A 19,963-nucleotide genomic window follows, 5' to 3' on the forward strand; every position below is an offset into this window, starting at 1 on the left:
ACTGCTGAAAATGACTCTAGGATAAGCTCCCAGGAATAATTTCCCAAATCTTACTACAAAACTGACATGAGAAAGAAACCACCACTGCTTAATAGTGCAAGGCTTCCTTAAGGGTGATGAAAATGTTTTGGAACTAGAGAGAAGTGAGTTTGTACAGCTGTACTGGATGCCACTGAATTACTTTAAAATGGTTAGTTTTAGGTTACATGACTTTCATCTCAAGAAAAAAAAGTAAAAATGACAGCAATAAAGGGAAAGAGGGAAAAATCACCACCGTGTTCTGCCACCTCTGAGCACTAAAATCTAGGAAATTGACTTTCCTGTCACATGAACACCAATGCCATTTCACAAACATGCTCCTTGCAACCATGATGCCCTCTGAAAGGCAGACACACTTGCCATGATTCACAGCAGCATATGGGACATCGTGTAGAACTTGTTTCTTCACGTTTCTTAGTGCAGGTTTTCTAATTGCTAACACACAGGTCTGTCTTCTAGCAGCAAAGTGGACTTGAGGAAGCACGACTCATAATATGGAGATTTAGTAAACTATAGAAGGCCATTCAAGAGATGGTATAACTGTATGACTTACTACATCCTCCTTGCCATGTGGATGTCATGGATTTTAAGCCTAAGAGAGAGGAGACCTTGGCACATTTTATCAGAAGACCAAGCAAAAGTTTGGTTTCACAACAACACCATTTCTTTGGGGGGTCATTATACTACGTCAATATTATTTGGAGTATATACTCCATCACTTGTTAAATTGGCCTACGTTCTTCTTCCCGGCAATCACTTCCCAGGAAGTATACTTAGCCATTGACCTATCTTAGAGGGGGCACCAGAGATGCCACCCATGAAGATATTCACAAAATTAAATGTTTTATGTATTTTTAATGAAAATATAGCTGATTGAAAATATTAGTTTTAGGCATACAACAAAGTAATTTGTTATGTATATTTTCAGATTATTTTCCATTATAGGTTATTACAAGATATTGAATAGAGTTCCCTGTGCTATACAGTAAATCCTTGTTGCTTATCTATTTTATGCATAGTAGATCATATCTGTTAATCTCATACTCAAAATTTATCCATACTTCCCTTAGCCCTTCAGTAACTGTAAGTTTAGTTCCTAGTTTCTTTGGGTTTTGTATATAGATTCATCAGATTCATGTTGATGTATGGCAAAAATTACCACAATATTGTAAAGCAATTAGCCTTTAATTAAAATAATTTTAAAAATTAAAAAGTATTATTTTTATATTCTACATGTGTTATAATATTTGTTTTTCTCTGACTTTCTTCCCTTAGTATGATAATGTCTAGGTCCATTCATGTTGCAGCAAATAGCATTACTTCATTCTTTCTTATGGCTGAGTGATATTCCATTGCATGTATACCACATCTTAAACCAATCATCTGTCGAAGGGTACTTGGGTTTTTTTCATATCTTGGATATTGTAAATAGTGCTGCTATGAACATTGGGGTGCATGTATCTTTTCAAACTAGAGAATTAGAGTTTTCTCTGGATGTGTGCCTGGGATTGGGATTGCTAGATAATATGGTAGCTCTATTTTTAGTTTTTGAAGGAACCTCCATGCTGTTTTCCACAATGGCTGCACTGATTTACATTCCAACCAACAATGTACAAGGGCTCCTTTTCCACGTACCCTCTCCAGCATCTAATTATTTGTAGATTTTTTGATAGCCATTCAGGTCAGTGTTATGTGATGCATCATTGTGGATTCGACTTCCATTTTGCTAATAATTTGTGATGTCAAGTGTCTTTTCACGTGCCTGTTGGCTATCTGTATGTCTTCTTTGGAGAAATGGCTGTTTGGGTCTTCTGCTCATTTTGTGAATAGGTTGGGTTTTTTGATATTGAATCATTTGAGCTATTTGGATATTAACCACTTGTTGGTTGCATCATTTGCAAGTATTCTTTCCCATTACATAGGTTGTCTTTTTGTTGATGGTTTCCTTTGGTGTCATATGGCCTCAGACACATAGCCAATATGATACTCAACAGAGAAAAGCTGAAAACCTGTCAGCTATGGCATGGAGGGGGCTGGTGCTAGGGCCCAGCTGCTGTGGCTGCAGGAATGGAGGTGATTGTGCTACCACTTGGGACTTAAGCTGCCTGCACACAGGCCTCTCCCAAGACCTGTCCACCCCAGATCTGGCTTCAAGTTACAGTGTGGGGTGGGTGGCCCTGGAGAGTTCCCACTGGGAAACAAACCACTATGTATTCCTCTCCAGGGACTGTCTGCCCCAAGACATGCATGGCACTGCCCTGTGTGTGGGCTGACAAAATCCCCCACCACATGCGCTGACAGTGGGCTCCTAAGCTAGACCTGTCCCCCTCTGCCTGTGCTGACATGGGGCTCTGAGGTTCAGCCTGAACCCCACCCCAGGCCCTCTAGGCCGTCTCCACACAACTAGACAGAGTCCTATCCCAGGGCGTCTATGCTGGAGGATAATGTCTACCTGCTCTACATTCTAGCTGCCCTGCTCCACACGCCTTTGGGACTGAGAAGGGTGGTGAGGTGGCAGCTGTCAGCACTGGTCTCTCTCCACTCTGATTGCTAGCAAGGCAACATGTACACATGCCTTGCAAGCAGAGTCCGGGCCACTCCAGCTTCTCTGACTCACGGACCTCCCAGCAGGCAAGGGGGCTCCCCAGGGCGAGAGCCTGCCCATGTGGACCTTCCCTGCTTCACAGATCCCTTCCACGGGTGCGGATCCCAACCTGATGCCTTTTATTTTTTGGTCCTATCCAGTTACACGAATAACTTTTTTCAGCTTTGGTTGTGTAAGTGGTCTTTTGCCGGTTTTCAATTGGTTTTATGAGAGAATTGTTCTACATGGAGGTGTATCTTTGATGGGTTTATGGGGGTAGGTGAGCTCTAGGTCTTCCCATTGCACCATCTTGATGCTTCCTCCCCTAAGTGGTTTTATATCTATAATAACAGAATTTTATGCTCACACAGAGTATAATCTGGCTCAGAGGGTCTGGGCTGATCTTGAACCTCTTATAATTGCTTAATAGTGTCATCTCCTGTCTGTCATTTTGGAGATGAGTGGCAGAGGGTATCAGAGATGAGTGCCCCAAATGATGTTTGGATGAGGACATAATCAAGATAAACCTCCAGATTCTCAGTTAAAGCAGAACTAGAAAAGTAGTCTGATCACACCAAATTGTGGCACAAGACAAGAAAATTCAAACAGCCCTGGGGTGAGACAGCAAAATGATACTGTTGATTCCTCCCAAGTGAAGTAAACAACTGGTAGTCTAGGTGGAGAGTGCCAGAAAGAAAGGCATGGTCAAGTTCATGGCAGCCCAACATTAGATTGGACATTTACTCAATTATGAACCACATCAAGGACCAAGTCAACACAGATGGAACTATCTTATTCTGCTATGTCTAGTCCTCAGTAAAACCCCAGAAGCCACGATTTGTTTTGAGGGGACATACTTGAGATTTGGCGGGTGAAATGTATGAGCAATGAACAACTGGAAAAAAAAGATTTTTAAAGGATATTTAGAGATGGGAATACCAGACCACCTGACCTGCCTCTTGAGAAACCTATATGCAGGTCAGGAAGCAACAGTTAGAATTGGACATGGAACAACAGACTGGTTCCAAATAGGAAAAGGAGTACGTCAAGGCTGTATATTGTCACCTGCTTATTTAACTTCTATGCAGAGTACATCATGAGAAATGCTGGGCTGGAAGAAGCACAAGCTGGAAATCAAGATTGCCAGGAGAAGTATCAATAACCTCAGATATGCAGATGACACTACTCTTATGGCAGAAAGTGAAGAGGAACTGAAGAGCCTCTTGATGAAAGAGGAGAATGAAAAAGTTGGCTTAAGGCTCAACATTCAGAAAACTAAGATCATGGCATCTGGTCCCACCACTTCATGGGAAATAGATGGGGAAACAGTGGAAACAGTGTCAGACTTTATTTTGGGGGGATCCAAAATCACTGCAGATGGTGATTGCAGCCATGAAATTAAAAGACGCTTACTCCTTGGAAGGAAAGTTATGACCAACCTAGATAGCATATTCAAAAGCAGAGACATTACTTTGCCAACAAATGTCTGTCTAGTCAAGGCTATGGTTTTCCCAGTGGTCATGTATGGATGTGAGAGTTGGACTGTGAAGAAAGCTGAGCACCGAAGAATTGATGCTTTTGAACTGTGGTGTTGGAGAAGACTCTTCAGAGTCCCTTGGACAGCAAGGAGATCCAACCAGTCCATTCTAAAGGAAATCAGCCCTGGGTGTTCATTGGAAGGACTGATGCTAAAGCTGAAATTCCAATACTTTGGCCACCTCATGCGAAGAGTTGACTCATTGGAAAAGACTCTGATGCTGGGAGGGATTGGAGGCAGGAGGAGAAGGGGACAACAGAGGATGAGATGGCTGGATGGCATCACCGACTCGGTGGACACGAGTTTGAGTAGACTCCAGGAGTTGGTGATAGACAGGGAGGCCTGGTGTGCTGCAATTCATGGGGTCACAAAGAGTCGGACACGACTGAGTGACTGAAATGAACTGATAATAGCTCCAAAAATCAAATACTTATGTTTAATTCTAATATGTTCAGAATCTGTATGCTGAAAACTACGAAACACTGAAAGGAACCAAAATCAATCTAAATAAATTGAGATATATTATGTTCATAGACTGAAAGTGTTAAGATATAAAATTTCCCCATATTGATCTACAAATTTATCACAACCAAAATCTCAGTAGGAATTTCCCAGATATTGATTTTAGTATCTTTTTCCATTAATAGTGACAAGGGCATCAGTTTTCCAACCAAATTATAAACAAAATTTCCTTTACTATACCCTTAGCAGTTACCTATTTACAGGATAGTCATGTATTATGCTAAATCATTGCAATCATCTGCTGCATTATTGCAAAACACTAACGAAGTGCTCCAGTCACTGATATGAGGTTATTACTAGCTGACTTTGATGTGTTATTCCAGGACACACATCCTGGAGACTGGTTCACCATCTAGGATCACCAGAGAAAGTATCCCGTGAACCTTGCTTAAGGGGCCATCCCAAGTTCTCTTTGCCCCATCATTGCTGAAAAGTGCCACAGCTTCCAGGATTGGGTCCATGCTTCCCACCACCAGAAGATAATGGGATGTTAGGGGAGCTGCTTTTATTTGCTGTTATCTCCCATGATCCTCCTATGAAGTGGATATGAAGATAAACATTACACACGCGTATCACTTCTTGCATTAACTGGGACTTTTATTACTTACATGTTCCACTGGGTAAGATCCTTAAAACTGAGATTTCACCAAAAATAAGTTAACAAATAGAAATAGGACTTCAAGCTCATGGGTATACCCCACTAAGTACTCCAGATATCAAGAATGGGTCACTCCTACCCCTTAACACTCTAAGAATCAAATTACTACCTATATCTGACTCCCTACTCATACTTAACCAGTTTAACCTCTCCAGTTGGTCCTTTCGATGCTGAGCAGTTTATCCCACAGGCTTTAAAACTCTTGCTATTCAAAGTGTGGTCTATGGATCAGCCGCATCAGTATCACCTAGAAGCTTGTCAGAAATGTAGAATCTCAGACTTCATTGCAGACCTGCTGAATGAGAATCTGTTTTACCAAGATTTCCAGGTGATTCATTAAAGTTTGACAGGCATTGCTTACAAGGACTTAGCTCTACCTTCCCATTGGTTAACTAAGTCCTTGTGAAGACATACTGGGACCCAATAACAATAATCAAGGTCAGCTGTGCACCACAGAAAATGAACCATCACCAATCTAATGATTGTTCCTACTGGTTATTTTGTTGGTCACTGAGGGTCCCTTTTGAGATGAAAGGGAACTTTTCCTCCAGAATTTAATTTGCCACTCCACAGCTAGAGAGTTGGCTTTATCAAACAGATTCATTGATGAGCTCTAATAGCTTCCTGGTAGCATCTTTAGAATTTTCTATGTATACCATCACATCATCTATGAAAATTGAGTTTTACTTCTTTTCCACTTTGGAGTCCCTTTCTTTCTTTTCCTAATTTCTGTGGCTAGGACTTCCAAAACTATGTTGAATAAAAGTGGCAACAGCAGACCTTCTTGCCTTGTTCCTGATCTCAGAGGATATGCTTTTAGCTTCGCACCACTGAGAATGATGTTAGTTGTGGGTTTGTCATATATGGTCTTAATCATGTTGACGTATGTTCCCTCTATGTCCATGTTCTGGAGTTTTATCATAGATGGGTGTTGAATTTTGGGAAATTTTCCTGCATCTACTGAGATGATCATATGGTTTTAATTCTTCTAGTTTGTTGATGTGGTGTATCATACTGATTCATTTGTGGGTATTGAAGAATTCCTGCCCCCTTGGGATAAAGCCCACGTGATCATGGTGTATGACCCTTTGAACACATTGTTGGCTTTTATTGGCTAGTATTTTGATTCTTTTTGTGTCTATGTTCATCGGTGATACTGGCCTGAAACTTTCTGTGGTATAGGAATTTCATAGTTTAGAAGTGCTGACAATGTTCTGTGAGAACTGCCGCACACTGTCTTGATTTGTGCTGACTCACAGACGTGCAGAAGATTAACTGAGTGAATGTGACATTCAGATGCAAGTTCTCTGGTTGACCTTACTGCGATGAACATTGTATAATTGTATAGTTTTGCTTAAAAATCTCCTAACAAAGTAAAACATAGCTGCCACTATTCCTCAGTATAAATAACAGCTTTTCCAAGACAAGTTTTGCAGCAAAAACTGGCAATCTTGCCCCAGGATGAAAGGACTTAGAAACACATTCCAAACTCCACTAAAATGGAACCTCTGTTCTGAACGTAATATAGTTGGACTAATTATAATATTGGCACCAGTGAGGAAAAGTGTTAATAGTAATAATAATGATGATAATATATTATTTACTATTTGACAAGCACATGCATATATGAATACAGACTAAATCTCATGTTACACAATTTTCAAAAACTGGCATTCTTGTCTCTTCCTGTTAGAAGCCTATGGTTAATGACTGCTGAAGGAATGTGCAGCGTGTGTGGTATGATATGCCTAATTCTCTCCAAATGTAGAACAACAAAAAAGTAGAACAAAAGGTGCAGTAGTTTAAGAATGCCAGGACCAACCAAACCAGTGGTGTGTTCTTTTCTGATATATATAAAGTTCTTCACACCACATTTTTTCAAGTGCACTGGGTTTAGCTATAAGAAAATTCACTTGGGGGCCAGAAATTAATCACATACAGTATGCTGAAAAAAAAAGTTTCTTCAAGAAAAGCTGTGGGCAAACCAGCCTAACACAACTCTCATTACTCATCTGTTAGAACTTCACAGTTACGGCACAGTAATTGAAGGTACAAGTTGAAGTTGGTTGACTTGTTTTTTGGCTTCCTCTCCAATTGGCTGCTCACAAGGCCACAAAGGGCCCATAACACTAGAAGTCTTCTCCCTGGTCTTTACTTACACAGTTCTATTATGGAACTTGTTGGTTTCAACAATGAAGGGAAGATTGATGGTCTCATCCCATCAATCAGGAACGGGACAGGGACCTATCTTGGATTAAAGGAGTTTAATTTTGACTCACATACAGCTGGTACAAACAGAGGGCAATGCTGGTTAAATTAAGCCTTTTCCTGTATACTTATGCTGTGAAAACTTATTCAAAGTGTACACTCACATAACCTCTTAAAAAATCACATGGCAGAAGATGTTCGTTTATGTAGTAAGTTAGTCATCTGCAGATGTGTGGATAATGGAAATCTAGCATAACTCAAACCATACAAACTCTACCACTTGCTCTTGCCATCAGAATTTGGAAATCTCAGTTCAAAACACTTTCTCTACCAAGCGTAGTGAGGGGCAGTATGAGACACCTACCTGCGACTTCTTGTATATTTACAAAATGCTGACTCTTGATGAGGAGAGACCTTTATTTTTAAAACAATTATATTTTTAAAAACCTAAATTGGGTCACTTTATTTTCAGGATAAGAGTTGCTCCATGTTTTCAATTTATTACCATACACAAAACATTTTATTAAAAAAAATAGGGTAGACTGCCACTTCAACATCTTCAGGTAAAAACTTCACAGTGCAAGAAAGTGATTAACTATGAAGACATCTAAAGCCAGCTAATATTTTAATTATAGGGCAGAATTTTTTTTTGTGATTCTTCCTAAAAAATGTTTGCACACTCATTAAATGCCCAGGTTACAAAAATCACTTAGTATCACTTCTTACCCTTTGGTATATTTTAAAAATCTACATAGCATCATATTAAATGCTGGTGGGAAAGAGAGTGTAAGACTCTAAAAAACTAGCACAGTAATTTAAAACCAACTAGGAGAAAGCACCCCCCTCCCCAAATACTTTTGTATGTAATTTTCTGTCCCTTAACCACAGTAACAAAGTAAAAAACCATTATACCTTTAAAAGAAGCTAAAAAGGAAAAGATTTCACTTCTCCTTTGAAAACACCACTTCTTACCTCTTAAAGAGAGAAATTTTCACTTTGTGTATGTTGGGGGGGTTGTTTCGTAAATAAAAATATCAAATTTATGTCAGTTGTACAAATGTTTCATTTAGGAAAGAAAGCAAACACTTTGATTCAGAGGATTTTAAAATATTTCATCACTACAAGAAAAGTGTAATTTTAAGCTAAAAAATTGTAACACATTGAACTAATATCCACTGGCATATCCTATTGTTCCTCATAAAATGCATAATTAAGGAGTAATAGGTCACATTAGCTAATCAGCCCCGAGCAAACCCCATACACCCACAGCCTCAAGATCTTCCTTCTTACCTGAGGGTCCAGGGCTAACAGCCCTTTAACGTCCCTTCCCATTTACAAATTTGTGTAGAATTATTAAGCTTACATAACCCTTTGGAGAATGAGGTGTCTCAACTTGTATTTTCCAGGTAAATTTCCCCATTTAAGTATTATAGCTGTTCTCTAAACATTTAAAATCTTACTTTAAAATTTATTCTCAATGTATTTCCCTGTCAGCTTAAAAGATGAGGGAAGACTAACAACTTAAGACTGGCGGCATCCTGGTCTCCTCGGCTAGGTGGCTGACAGTGATTGGCAGATATTGCTTGAGACCTGACTCCATCGGGGCAGCTTTGAGCCATACTCTGAGTCTCAAAACGAAGATGATACCACCTGTTTGGTATTTCTTAAGCCTGACAGAGTTATCATTATATACCAGATATACCAAAAATTTGTATATTACAAATTACCATATGAATGCAAATGATTTTTGTGATAAGCCCAAGGTGACTTTCTTTCCTGAGGAAGTATAGATATCCTGAGGAAGTATAGATAGATAAGTTTTATAACATGTTTTTCGTCAACACTTGTGCATTTATGGTTTTAATCCTTTGGTTCCGTGATTCTCCTCCTGTTGTCAACCTGTCTCCTGCTTCTAATTATGCTTCTAATTGCAACATTTTGTGTCTCTTAGAGTCCAGAAGTCTGACCCTTTCCATAGATGAAAACCAAAACCTAAAGATCTGTTGCTTTAGCAAATGTGGTATCTTCATTACTCACTTTAAAAGTGTGATTTTCAAGTAGGCAAGGCATCAGACTCATCTAGGAAGTGTTGTAAAAATTGAGATTTCTGGGCTACAGCTACAGTCTGATTCTGTGTGTCTAGAGTAAGACCCAGAAAAACCTCAAAAGCTCCCCCAGTTAATCTCAACAATCATTAGTATAGTTTCTAGGACTCAATGTTCTGCCCTCAATTTCTTAAATTCAATCTAGAATTTTAGCAGCTGGTCGTTTTTAGTACAAAAATTTCCCACTGCATTAATCATATAAGCACATTCAAAGTAGGCTGCCCATGATCTTGGCTTAACTCCGTAGGAAACTAGTCATTACAATCCTTTGCAATAAAATTAAAAAATGATGAATTAACTTCAGAGTGAAGACAATGCATGTAGGTGCTGAAAGGTGGCTGGCTGTACACTTACAGGGTGCCTGTTTGCTGCCTTAATCGCAGTCTGAGGACCATTCGTATCGCATTTGTTGTTACTAAATAAAATCTGGCAGAACTCCTCTAAAACAGAAGGATGGCTAACCAGCTACTCAGTATTAAGGAACTGTTTCTAGCAGACATAAAAGTATTTTTTAAAAAACAACCACACAGCTTCCTGTGGAAATGCAGACTTTCACGCTTCTGAAGTCTATCGTAAAGAAGGTTGACCAAAACTACTGTTGCTTAAAAATATGTTCAATTAACTGTGAAAATATAGGTGTAAAATAGGTACAATTTCGTCCTTTACGAGATTCAACAAGTGTAAATGAAATTAATCTTCCACCTATGCTACCTATCCAAATAGTTAACTGCGAACACGACGCATGAAGTATTTGGTATAACGTAGTTCTGATACCACCCCTTCCAAATTTAATAAAAAGCCACATCCGGATTTTCCCAGGGGTCCCAGCGCGTCTAGGCACTGCGGAATGTCGTCATGTCTTTTGGCTCTCTGCTGGGGACACACCAGTCGTCAGCCTCGTGGTTGGTGTTGTAATGCTTCCAGGCCGCTTTGTTATACACCGGGAGTCTTTCTATCGATTCTGTTGACAGAGCCTGGCAGGAAAAGCAGGAACTAAGTCAGGCACTTTTTGGGGAATCCATTATTTGAGAAAAATCTACAATGGCAAAAAGTTTTACTACAAATTAAACCATACTCTATATTGGATTTGTATTTTATCAATCATAAAACTATCTACATACATTTTAAACTAGAGCACACATCTGAAACGTGTTACTTACTAAAAGCTTATGGCAACTGCTTAGCGTGCATGTTGAGTTTATTGCATGCAGTATTCTCTAACCAGCCTAGAAGTTGCTGGTTTTGAGTTTTACACAGTGTCATAGACATTCTTATAAAATCTGATCAACAGAAGTTCATTTTCAACAGAAGTTAAAAAAGTCAGTTCAGTGTAAAAGCACAAAAATTCACACAGGTACCTTAATATATGTAATGTAAAAGCACTTAATGAAATCTGGGCTTGAGCCTGTGTCTTTTCCTACCATTAAAGTCACCAATTTTAGTTATAGCATATGTGTTTTCCACATCATGCACAGCTGACCCTTGGCATCACTCCCAACCCCCTGGATACCAAAATCTGCCGATGCTGAAGTCCCGTATATAAAACGCTGCAGCATCTGCATATCATCTACACACCTCCTCCTGCAGACTTTAAATCACCTCGAGATTAACTACAATAGCTAATACAATGTAAATGCTATACAAATACAATAAATATGTAAATAGTTACTGATGTGCAAGAAAAGCAAGTTTTGCTTTTTCCAACGTTCTGGTATTTTCTTTCTTCAAATATTTTTGATTAATCTTGGATCTATGGATGCAGAACTTGGGGATATAGAGGGCAGACTGTAATTTCATGTTTCCAACATTATTGCCATTAAGTCACTGTTCTATTTCGGCTTCCTGTGTATCACTGAGATAAACTATGTTCCTCATTATCTTCAAATTAGAATATGTTGTTAAGATTTCAACTTTAAGCAAAAGGTATTCCCTAAGATGCAGAAAATATTAAACTAGAAGTTTAATTCCAATAATGGTAAGGAAGGATATTTTAATTTAATATTTAATTCTGTGTGTTGGGGGGGTTGTTTCGTAAATAAAAATATCAAATTTATGTCAGTTGTACAAATGTTTCATTTAGGAAAGAAAGCAAACACTTTGATTCAGAGGATTTTAAAATATTTCATCACTACAAGAAAAGTGTAATTTTAAGCTAAAAAATTGTAACACACTGAACTAATACAAATCATTCACTGGCATATCCTATTGTTTCTCATAAAATGCATAATTAAGGAGTAATAGGTCAAAGATCTTTTCCCAAGTTCAGTCACATTAACTAATCAGCTGCGGGCAAACCCCATACACCCGCAGCCTCAAGATCCTCCTTTCTTACCTGAGGAGATAATAAAAATATTACACAGAATATTTTTAATTATTCTGTAAGACCTCCTGTATTCTATTTTTTTCCAAAATGGAGCTAAAAATCTTTCACCTATACTTATTTTTTTTTTATGCCAGAACTGCCATAACCCCTTGATCTATAACAAAACAAATAAAAACATTATATTTGATGATAAAAAGGGCAACATGAAGGCAATATTTTTAAGTTCCTCACAACTGAGATGGTTAAGAAAGAAAACTTTCATCTTCAAAGAACAACATTTTCAGACAAATTTACTTTTTCTAATGTAGTCTTCAGCATTTCCTATCAAATAGGTGCCATCTAGTGGCCAGAATAAGAGTAACTAGAGGCGCTAAAAACAGAGGTACCTCCACCAGCCTGCGGCTGAACCAATCCAGCACACTGGTGCGGCTGAGGGCCTTCTATCCCTGTAATATACACTGATGTGCCAGATAAACACATGGAACATCCCAGGTAAGTCTGCTTCAACCAGGTGAGCTATATGCCTACCAAGGGTCACCTGTAATTGTTCCTAAATTTGTCAGTATATTTAAATCTGTCCCTGTAATTTAATCTAAATATTGCTTTTAACAAAGCATACAAAAATGTAGGGGTGGTGTGGGGGGAAGGTTCTCTGAAAACTAAGATGACGTTTCATAAAGACTCGTGAAGGAAAGTTATATAAAAACTGCTGTCAAAAAAGAGAAGACAACTGTAAGAACTGCATAAAAATCAGTAATGATTATGCACTTGGCTGTTTCTTTGATTAAAGAAACCAAAACAATGTACTATAAGCTTCTGTAAGAAAGACAATTAAAACTTCAATCTGAAGACCCATATGCAAATGAAAGGCCTTAGCAAATATATCAAAGACTGGTCAATCAACGTCTATTCATGTATCTTAAACTACAAATTTAATTTTAACATAACTTTTTGACTGCCCACTTTAACCCAATTTTTCTTCTACTAACAATCACAGTCCTGATCACTATGGGTAAGAGCATTTCTTTCCCACAAAGAGATCATTTGTCAAAACAGATGAGATCCTTGTTAAAAAAAAAAAGAGAAAACACAGATGTTTGTATTTTAATAGCATGAGGTAGAAGAAAGTCTCATTACAGTTAAATACTGGTATCTTACAATCAAAAAGTCCCAGAAGTACCATTAAGTCCAGAAGACTATGGTCTTTACCTTAATGTAAATGACTGCATCTGTCCCATAGCCCTCTAGGGAATAGAGCTTTAGATCTCCTTGGAAATACTGCGCATAAAGGCGTGATATGGGCAATCCATAACCAAAACCAGCCTGTTTGAGAAAAAATGAAATTTTATTCAGAAAGCCACACACTGAAATACTTCTCTAATTAAAATAAATGTTACTAGAGTATCCCAGGGCTATCAGAGTCTGCATCTAAAAGATCCGTTAATACTTAAGTAGTGAGTGATCAAGCTGCAGCCTAGCTGAGCACTGTATTAGATGGCTTCCCTCTGGTCATTTGAAATTCCTTTTTCCTGTAAAACAACCTCTGGGGGTCTAGAAAGAGGATGCTTCTCTCTTCTTTACTGGCCTGCTCCAGAGTGTCCCTATACTGCTTTCAGCGATATCATTTAAAACATGTTCTCTCTTTCAGGAGCAAGAGTAGAAAGACCTGGTGGCAACCTCACAGATGCATCTCACGACTTCATACCATGAATACCATATTCAGCCTGAGTCCTGAACCTGGAGATATCCCTAACAGGCCAACTCTCTTAATACTCACTGACAGGTCATCTCCCCCACTTAGAAATCTTCAAAGCACCCCAACACCCACCAACCCTCACCATCTCCAACCCATTGCCTTGAGATAAAAATCGAAGCTTCTAAAAGAGAACTCGCAAGATGCAACAAGATCAGGTGTGTGCCTCCCACTTTCCAGTCCAGCTGAAGCTGTGTCTTTGCTCATTCTGTTCCCGGTATCTGGAATAGCCTTTACGTGGATAAATCCTATCAGTTCTTTAATATGAAGCAGAACATTTGGATAAGTGTAAAAAAAAAAAAAATTTTTTTTTTTTTTATCACCAACTCAGGTGTTTAATGATATTTCATATAATAGTTTAGTGAAGAGTGTATGTGATTCAGGAATCAGTGCTAGTAACAAATCCAGGCTCTGGCCTTACCTACTGCCACCATTTTTTACTTGACTTTTTAAACCGGAGTTTCTGTTTGCCCCTCCAAATAAACTACCCATTCTCCACATTTCCCCTTGTCCTGGGAGGCTGGCCTGAGTTGACGTGAGCAGGCTTCTGTGGCCTCTGCTTCTGTGTCTAGCCGATGGGGAGCCCAGCAGGAGCCTGCAGGGAGCCACTCAGGGTCATCATCCCTTGCTCCTGGGCGGGCTAGGCCCTGGGGAGTAAGCAGCTGCTCTCACACTCCCTTCCGGGTTGTGCTGACCTCTCTTCCCTGAGTCAGGCGGTGACGGCTCTGCTGCTGGCCCGGACTCCTGTGCCATCCCATCCCTCTTTCTGTAATTTGTCTCTTTATAGATAGGCCTTCCGTGAATTAGCATAATGTGAAGCGTCTCTTTCCAAGTGAGACTCTGACGGGTACATTAACTGGTTCCATTTCTGCACGAGCAGGTGGCTCAGGATCCCGTAGTACCCAATCTACTTCATCACTGCCTCTCCCTCAGCCACACGCCTGTGGACCCCTCAGGCTTCCCTGTAAGTAGTTAGAAGAAACTAACTCTCTTTAACTAATGCTAACGAACACCGCGGGCTTGGCCCACTGCTGGGTCTGCACAGTGTCCCCACCAGCCAGACACGACTGCCCTGTCACTACAGCCTCGCTCGGGACCAAGCCCAGAAGACAGGGCTGCAAGCAAATCCCACCAGCGGGTGGAAATCGAACTGAACACCTACGTGGCCCATGGGCAGCGGCAAATGGGCTGGCTGGTCAGAGACTTGGAAAGAACAAAACTGGATAACTGACGAGGAAGAGGGAAATGTGCATAGTCCTCTTTGAACGGCTTACGGCATGAAGACATTCCGTCCCTGCAGATGCGCACCTGAAGGCACCCACGTGAAGCCGCTCTCAGTAATCAGCATGACCGGATGGCTGCCCCAGTGCTTGCTTACTGGTCCCCTTACAAAGGGGTCATAATAGCAGGGGTCGTAATAGCCCTGTGAAAGCTCAACCACAGGCTTACCCTCGCGAAGGCTGTGTAGGTGTGTGGGCAGCCTGTGTCATGTCAACCCTCCTGTTTTTCTTAAAAATTCACATAAATCTTGCATCCTAAACAACAACTCTTACACAGCATTTACTATGCGCCAGGTACTATTAAAAAATGTGTTTACATATATTAACTCAATCTTCACAATAATTCAATCTTTAAGGCTGGGGAAATTGTGGTACTGAAGGGTCAATAATATTCCCAAGGCTGAACAGCTAGGATGTGGTAGAGCTGAGAATGGAGCAGTTTAAATTTAGAGTCTGGATGAGTACGCTATGCTGCTCTCCACAAAAATTCTACAAAATTCGTTTATTACAAAAGGAGCATATCCCTTTTCTCCACTTACAGTAAAATTGGAATCTAAGAAGATACTCATATTTATTTGACCTTTTCTGTCCTCGGGCACATGGATGCCTACCCACATCTCAACTAGAGCAATCATTTAAAAGGTTTGGTAAGACATGAACCATATTGCAGCTATAGCTACAGAATCTGTGCTGTTTAACTAGAATGTGCTGTGCAGTTTGAATGAAGTCCTTTCAGCAACTTCCTAGGAAAGAGTCTAAAATAAACCCATCTTCGACTGTTTTTCATCATGTTACAAAATAACTCCAGGGTATACGCCAGAGAACCTTCAAAGCCTCGAACAACAAGAGATTTGGGTGAGAGATTTGGCAAAGCACTTTTCTGGGGGTTGGAGGACCAGGACTGAGTCCATTCAAAAGCTAATCTTATTAACCTGAAAAGAGGTGACTGATTTTTTTTTTTTTTAAGCCATCAACACAACTGTTATTTGAGCCACAGGCGATTAAATTGATTAGAACTCTAGTATTACTTCTGAGCCTCAAATATGTAGTCTTTCTAATTACAAGTACTTGAGGGGAAAAAAAAATTACTAGAGATTCAATCAGTGTTGACCAGATACTAGTACAGCTGGTAATTTAGACTTCACATTAATAGCAGTTTATCAAAATGTGGTTTACCACATGGAAACTACTGACACACCACTATCAAGCTTGGCAATAAGAACTCTAACACTCATCATTTTTAAAAAAGCATTTCAAAAACTATAAATTTAGGGGAAGGTGTTGTTGCTGTTTTTCTCTAATAGCTTTCCTTCACCCTGTTTGTGAACCCCACACAATGGCTTAACTGATTTATGTGGTAACCTCTTTTTTGGCAAGTCACACAAACCCACTTCACGGCTTTTTGATCACATACCAGGGGCACTGCTCGGGATGTCTCGACGCGAGGCCGGGGTGCGGTGGAGTACATGTAGTTAAAGAGTCGGTCGATTTTCCTCAGAGGAACACCACCTCCTCGGTCACTCATCTAGGGAGAGAAAGGATTATGCCCTGTGAGCAAGTCCCAGAAACAGCAAAACACCCATTCATGCTGTGTCACCATTTAACTGTGGCTGATGAGCCCTGCTTTTCAAAATGAATACCATGCAATCCAAGTTACAAACATAAACATTTCCCCCACTGCTGGACTTAATCCCTCTAATACATGGAATTTTAAGATATAAAGAACTCCACTGTGATATCGATTTTCAATGCTGTTGTTTAGTGACTAAATCATGTTTGACTCTTTTGCAACCCCATGGACTGTAGCTTGCCAAGCTTCCCTGTCCATGGGCTTCTCTGGGTAAGAATACTGGAGTGGGTTACCATTTCCTTCTCCAGGGGATCTTCCCAGCCCAGGGATCAAACCCGCATCTCTTTTGACTCCTGGGTTGGCAGGCGGATGCTCTACCACGGAGACCCCTGTGAAGCCTTTCAATGCTGTGGTTTTGTGTAATTCCTGCAGGCACACTAATGATGCAGCACACAATGGGGAAGAGGTTTAGCTTATCTTGGATAACAACAAATTTGTAATTCCTCTCTGGCAGGCAGTTTGGCAACCTGATTAAACATGCGTGTACCCTTTGACCCAACAATGCTTCTCTTAGGAAAATTATGAGAAAAGCATGCAAAGTATGTACGAGAATATCCATCATAGCACTGTGTAGAACAGCTAAAACTGGATTACCACCTAAACAGGGGCTATTTAAGCAAACTAATATACATTCTAAAATAGAATACTATTTTGCCATTAAATATTACATAGAATTGTATGTATTGGCATGGGATGTTCATAAAATATTGTTAAGTAGCAAAAAGATGGAGAAGCATTTATAACATTCTAATTCCATAAAAATTACAGAAGTCTATATTGAAATATAATTCTATTTCAATGGAATTATAAGTGATTTTCTTCTTTGGGGGCTTTAGTTTAATTTTTTCCCACAATTACTTCTATTATGGTAAAAAAATATATAATTTTCATTTTCAGGGAGGAAAAAATAGAACGATTTCATTGTGTTTTAAGAGTCTCATCTACAAGTAATTTCACAGCATAGTCTCCCAGACAACTTTCTGGTGAGTTATAAAGGACATAGTTCTTTGTATTGTTCTTATGTTCTTTTCCAACTCAAATCATATGCTATACTGAATTTGGTAATTTATTTACAGATTGTCTTCATTATGTTTTTCTTCAATCAACATGGAACATATTTTCCTAGCTTGTCTGGAGAGTCTCTTGGACTGCAAGGAGATCAAGCCAATCACTCCTAAAGGAAATCAACCCTGAATATTCACTGGAAGGACTGATGCTGAAGCTCCAATACTTTGGCCACCTGAGGCGAAGAGTCAACTCAGAAAAAGATATGGGTGCTCGGAAAGACTGAGGACAGGAGAAGGGGGCGGCAGATGATGAGATGATTGGATGGCATCACCAACTCAATGGACATGAACTTGAGCAAACTCCAGGAGACAGTGGAGGACAGAGGAGCCTGGCGTGCTGCAGTCCATGGGATCACATAGTGCTGGACATGACTTTGCAACCAAACAGCAACAACACATGGTATAGCTTTATCTTCTAATCTACTATAGCCATTTTCTCTAGTCACAAAATCTAAATTTATTCTACTATCTATAATATTAACATGGTTGTGATATTCAAACAAACCTGCTTTTAACGTATTGATATACAGATAAAAACCATACTGAATTATATGTAATAAAAAGTCAAGCTGAATGGCTTATAGTGTTAGTTGCTCAGTAACAACATATAGTTCAGTTTTTATAGTTTCAAAAAACTTTCAGCTCAGCTCAGTCACTCGCTCAGTCGTGTCCAACTCTTTGCAACCCCATTGACTGCAGCACACCAGGCTTCCCTGTCCATTACCAACTCCCGGAGCTTGCTGAAACTCATGTCAGTTGAGTCAAAAAACTGTGTGTGTGTGTACATACACACACATATATATTACTCTCACAATAGAGATTCACAGATATTTTAATTTTTAAAATAAAAATCTGCTTTGAAATGCCATTTGAAGACTTGCCTCTGATATGTCTATAATTAGATAATTACAGTATAAAAATATACAAGAACATTATTAGGAACTTGTATGTAGCATTATGCTTGAAATTGTTCTTGGCTATGAATTCAAAGCCATGTGAAGAGATTTATTTTAGTAAGATGAATAAAGGGCTCTGGGTATTTTCTGAAATGCATCAATTTGTTAATTATTCATCCTTCAATTTAATGCTCTGCTACATATTTACTGGTAACATGAATCAGAAGCGTGGTTCTACAAATATTAAGTAAAAAACAAATTAGAATAGATACTAAGATAAGAAGGTACAGTTCAATAAATATTTCGTGATTTTCCTTAACCTTCTGGCCAGAAGCAGTACAGCAATCCAGCAGATACGACACAAGAAGTGATTTCTAGCCATGGGACGGTAGGACAAAGCAGAGTGGAACAGAAAGGCCAAAGGGGCCTTTGAAAAGTGTCATCTCATTAGAAGTAAAGGGGTCATCTAAGCCATAGGAGCATAGTTAAACAATGATAAAGGTAACTGCTTTTGCTCTGTAGCCAAAAATGTAATAATACATTGCAACCAAACCTGGGGCCAGTTTTTAAAGTGGTCAAAGGTGTTTCCACGAAACTTGTTAACAGATATTATACCAGAGAACCTGAGTTCTTTGGGGAAAAGGGAAGGAGGGAGTAATGGAGAGACAGACAGACATTTGGTCTGTGTATCTTCAAGACAAGAACGGCACTCTGATGACAAATATATTGTAAAAGAGATGTGGAAATTTAAAAATCTCTGAAGACTATTTGAAGAAAAATGTGAGAATCATAGAAACACAAGACTGTGCCAAGGGAAAGGAAAGAGATTGTGAAACTGGAGGGTGGTGTGGAGTCATGTCAACAGGAAGGCGGAGGAAGAGAAGTTTGCCAATTACTTTTAGTTTTCTCCTCCGTGCATGAAACCACCACTTCTCAATGTCATCCAACCGAGACCTGCCATCCCTAATGTCCTGTTTCTCATAACACTAGGCTCCCTGGCTAATGTATGTGGATTTTCAGGTCCAAGGGAAATGAATCATTACTAACTTGATGACAGTTCTGAAGGCAGGAAATTTACTAACCTTGAACTCACCCATAGCTCCCGAAGTTTCTTATACAACAGCTTTTTCAAGGTCAGGTGTGAAAAAAAAAAATTTGCCAACAGTGAATGAACCAAGATGTGTAAGTTTTAATTTATCAGATATGTGGCTGTAATACTTATGTCACTTACTGCAATTGGACCAAACACCAAGTCTGAAAGAGTAGTTAGACTTGTAAGTTAGAAAAAAAAATTCTAACTTAGCAGAGGCATTAAAGTTAAAAATGTCAGTAATCTGAACAGCGAAAAGAATGGGGAAAAA

The 19,963-nt window shown here is 39.4% G+C and overlaps 1 protein-coding gene and 1 long non-coding RNA gene across 6 annotated transcripts in view; one reads left to right on the forward strand and one right to left on the reverse strand.

The window, feature by feature from the left end:
* The window catches only part of LOC129646290 (uncharacterized), a 40,154-nt gene extending 22,091 nt beyond the window's left edge, over positions 1-18,063 (forward strand). For 2 of the 4 annotated variants that reach the window (XR_008711832.1, XR_008711829.1), the window contains exons 2-5: positions 13,625-13,887; positions 14,610-14,693; positions 17,537-17,622; positions 17,766-18,063. This is a non-coding gene — a long non-coding RNA (uncharacterized LOC129646290). Of the gene's footprint in view, positions 1-12,308; positions 12,469-13,624; positions 13,888-14,609; positions 14,694-17,536; positions 17,623-17,715 lie in introns of all 4 variants that reach the window. The other 2 variants (XR_008711830.1, XR_008711831.1) reach the window with 2 other exon arrangements.
* PDK1 (pyruvate dehydrogenase kinase 1) overlaps positions 7,946-19,963 on the reverse strand; it is a 50,127-nt gene continuing 38,109 nt past the window's right edge. For both annotated transcript variants that reach the window (XM_055572221.1, XM_055572220.1), the window contains 3 exons: positions 16,424-16,534; positions 13,186-13,299; positions 7,946-10,627 (listed from right to left, as the gene is read on the reverse strand). In XM_055572221.1, the coding sequence (XP_055428196.1) occupies positions 10,487-10,627; positions 13,186-13,299; positions 16,424-16,534 (366 nt within the window). In that variant the 3' untranslated portion in view covers positions 7,946-10,486. The remainder of the gene's footprint in view (positions 10,628-13,185; positions 13,300-16,423; positions 16,535-19,963) is intronic.

Source organism: Bubalus kerabau, chromosome 3 (genome assembly GCF_029407905.1).
Source record: "Bubalus kerabau isolate K-KA32 ecotype Philippines breed swamp buffalo chromosome 3, PCC_UOA_SB_1v2, whole genome shotgun sequence".
In the NCBI taxonomy this organism is placed as follows: domain Eukaryota; kingdom Metazoa; phylum Chordata; class Mammalia; order Artiodactyla; family Bovidae; genus Bubalus; species Bubalus kerabau.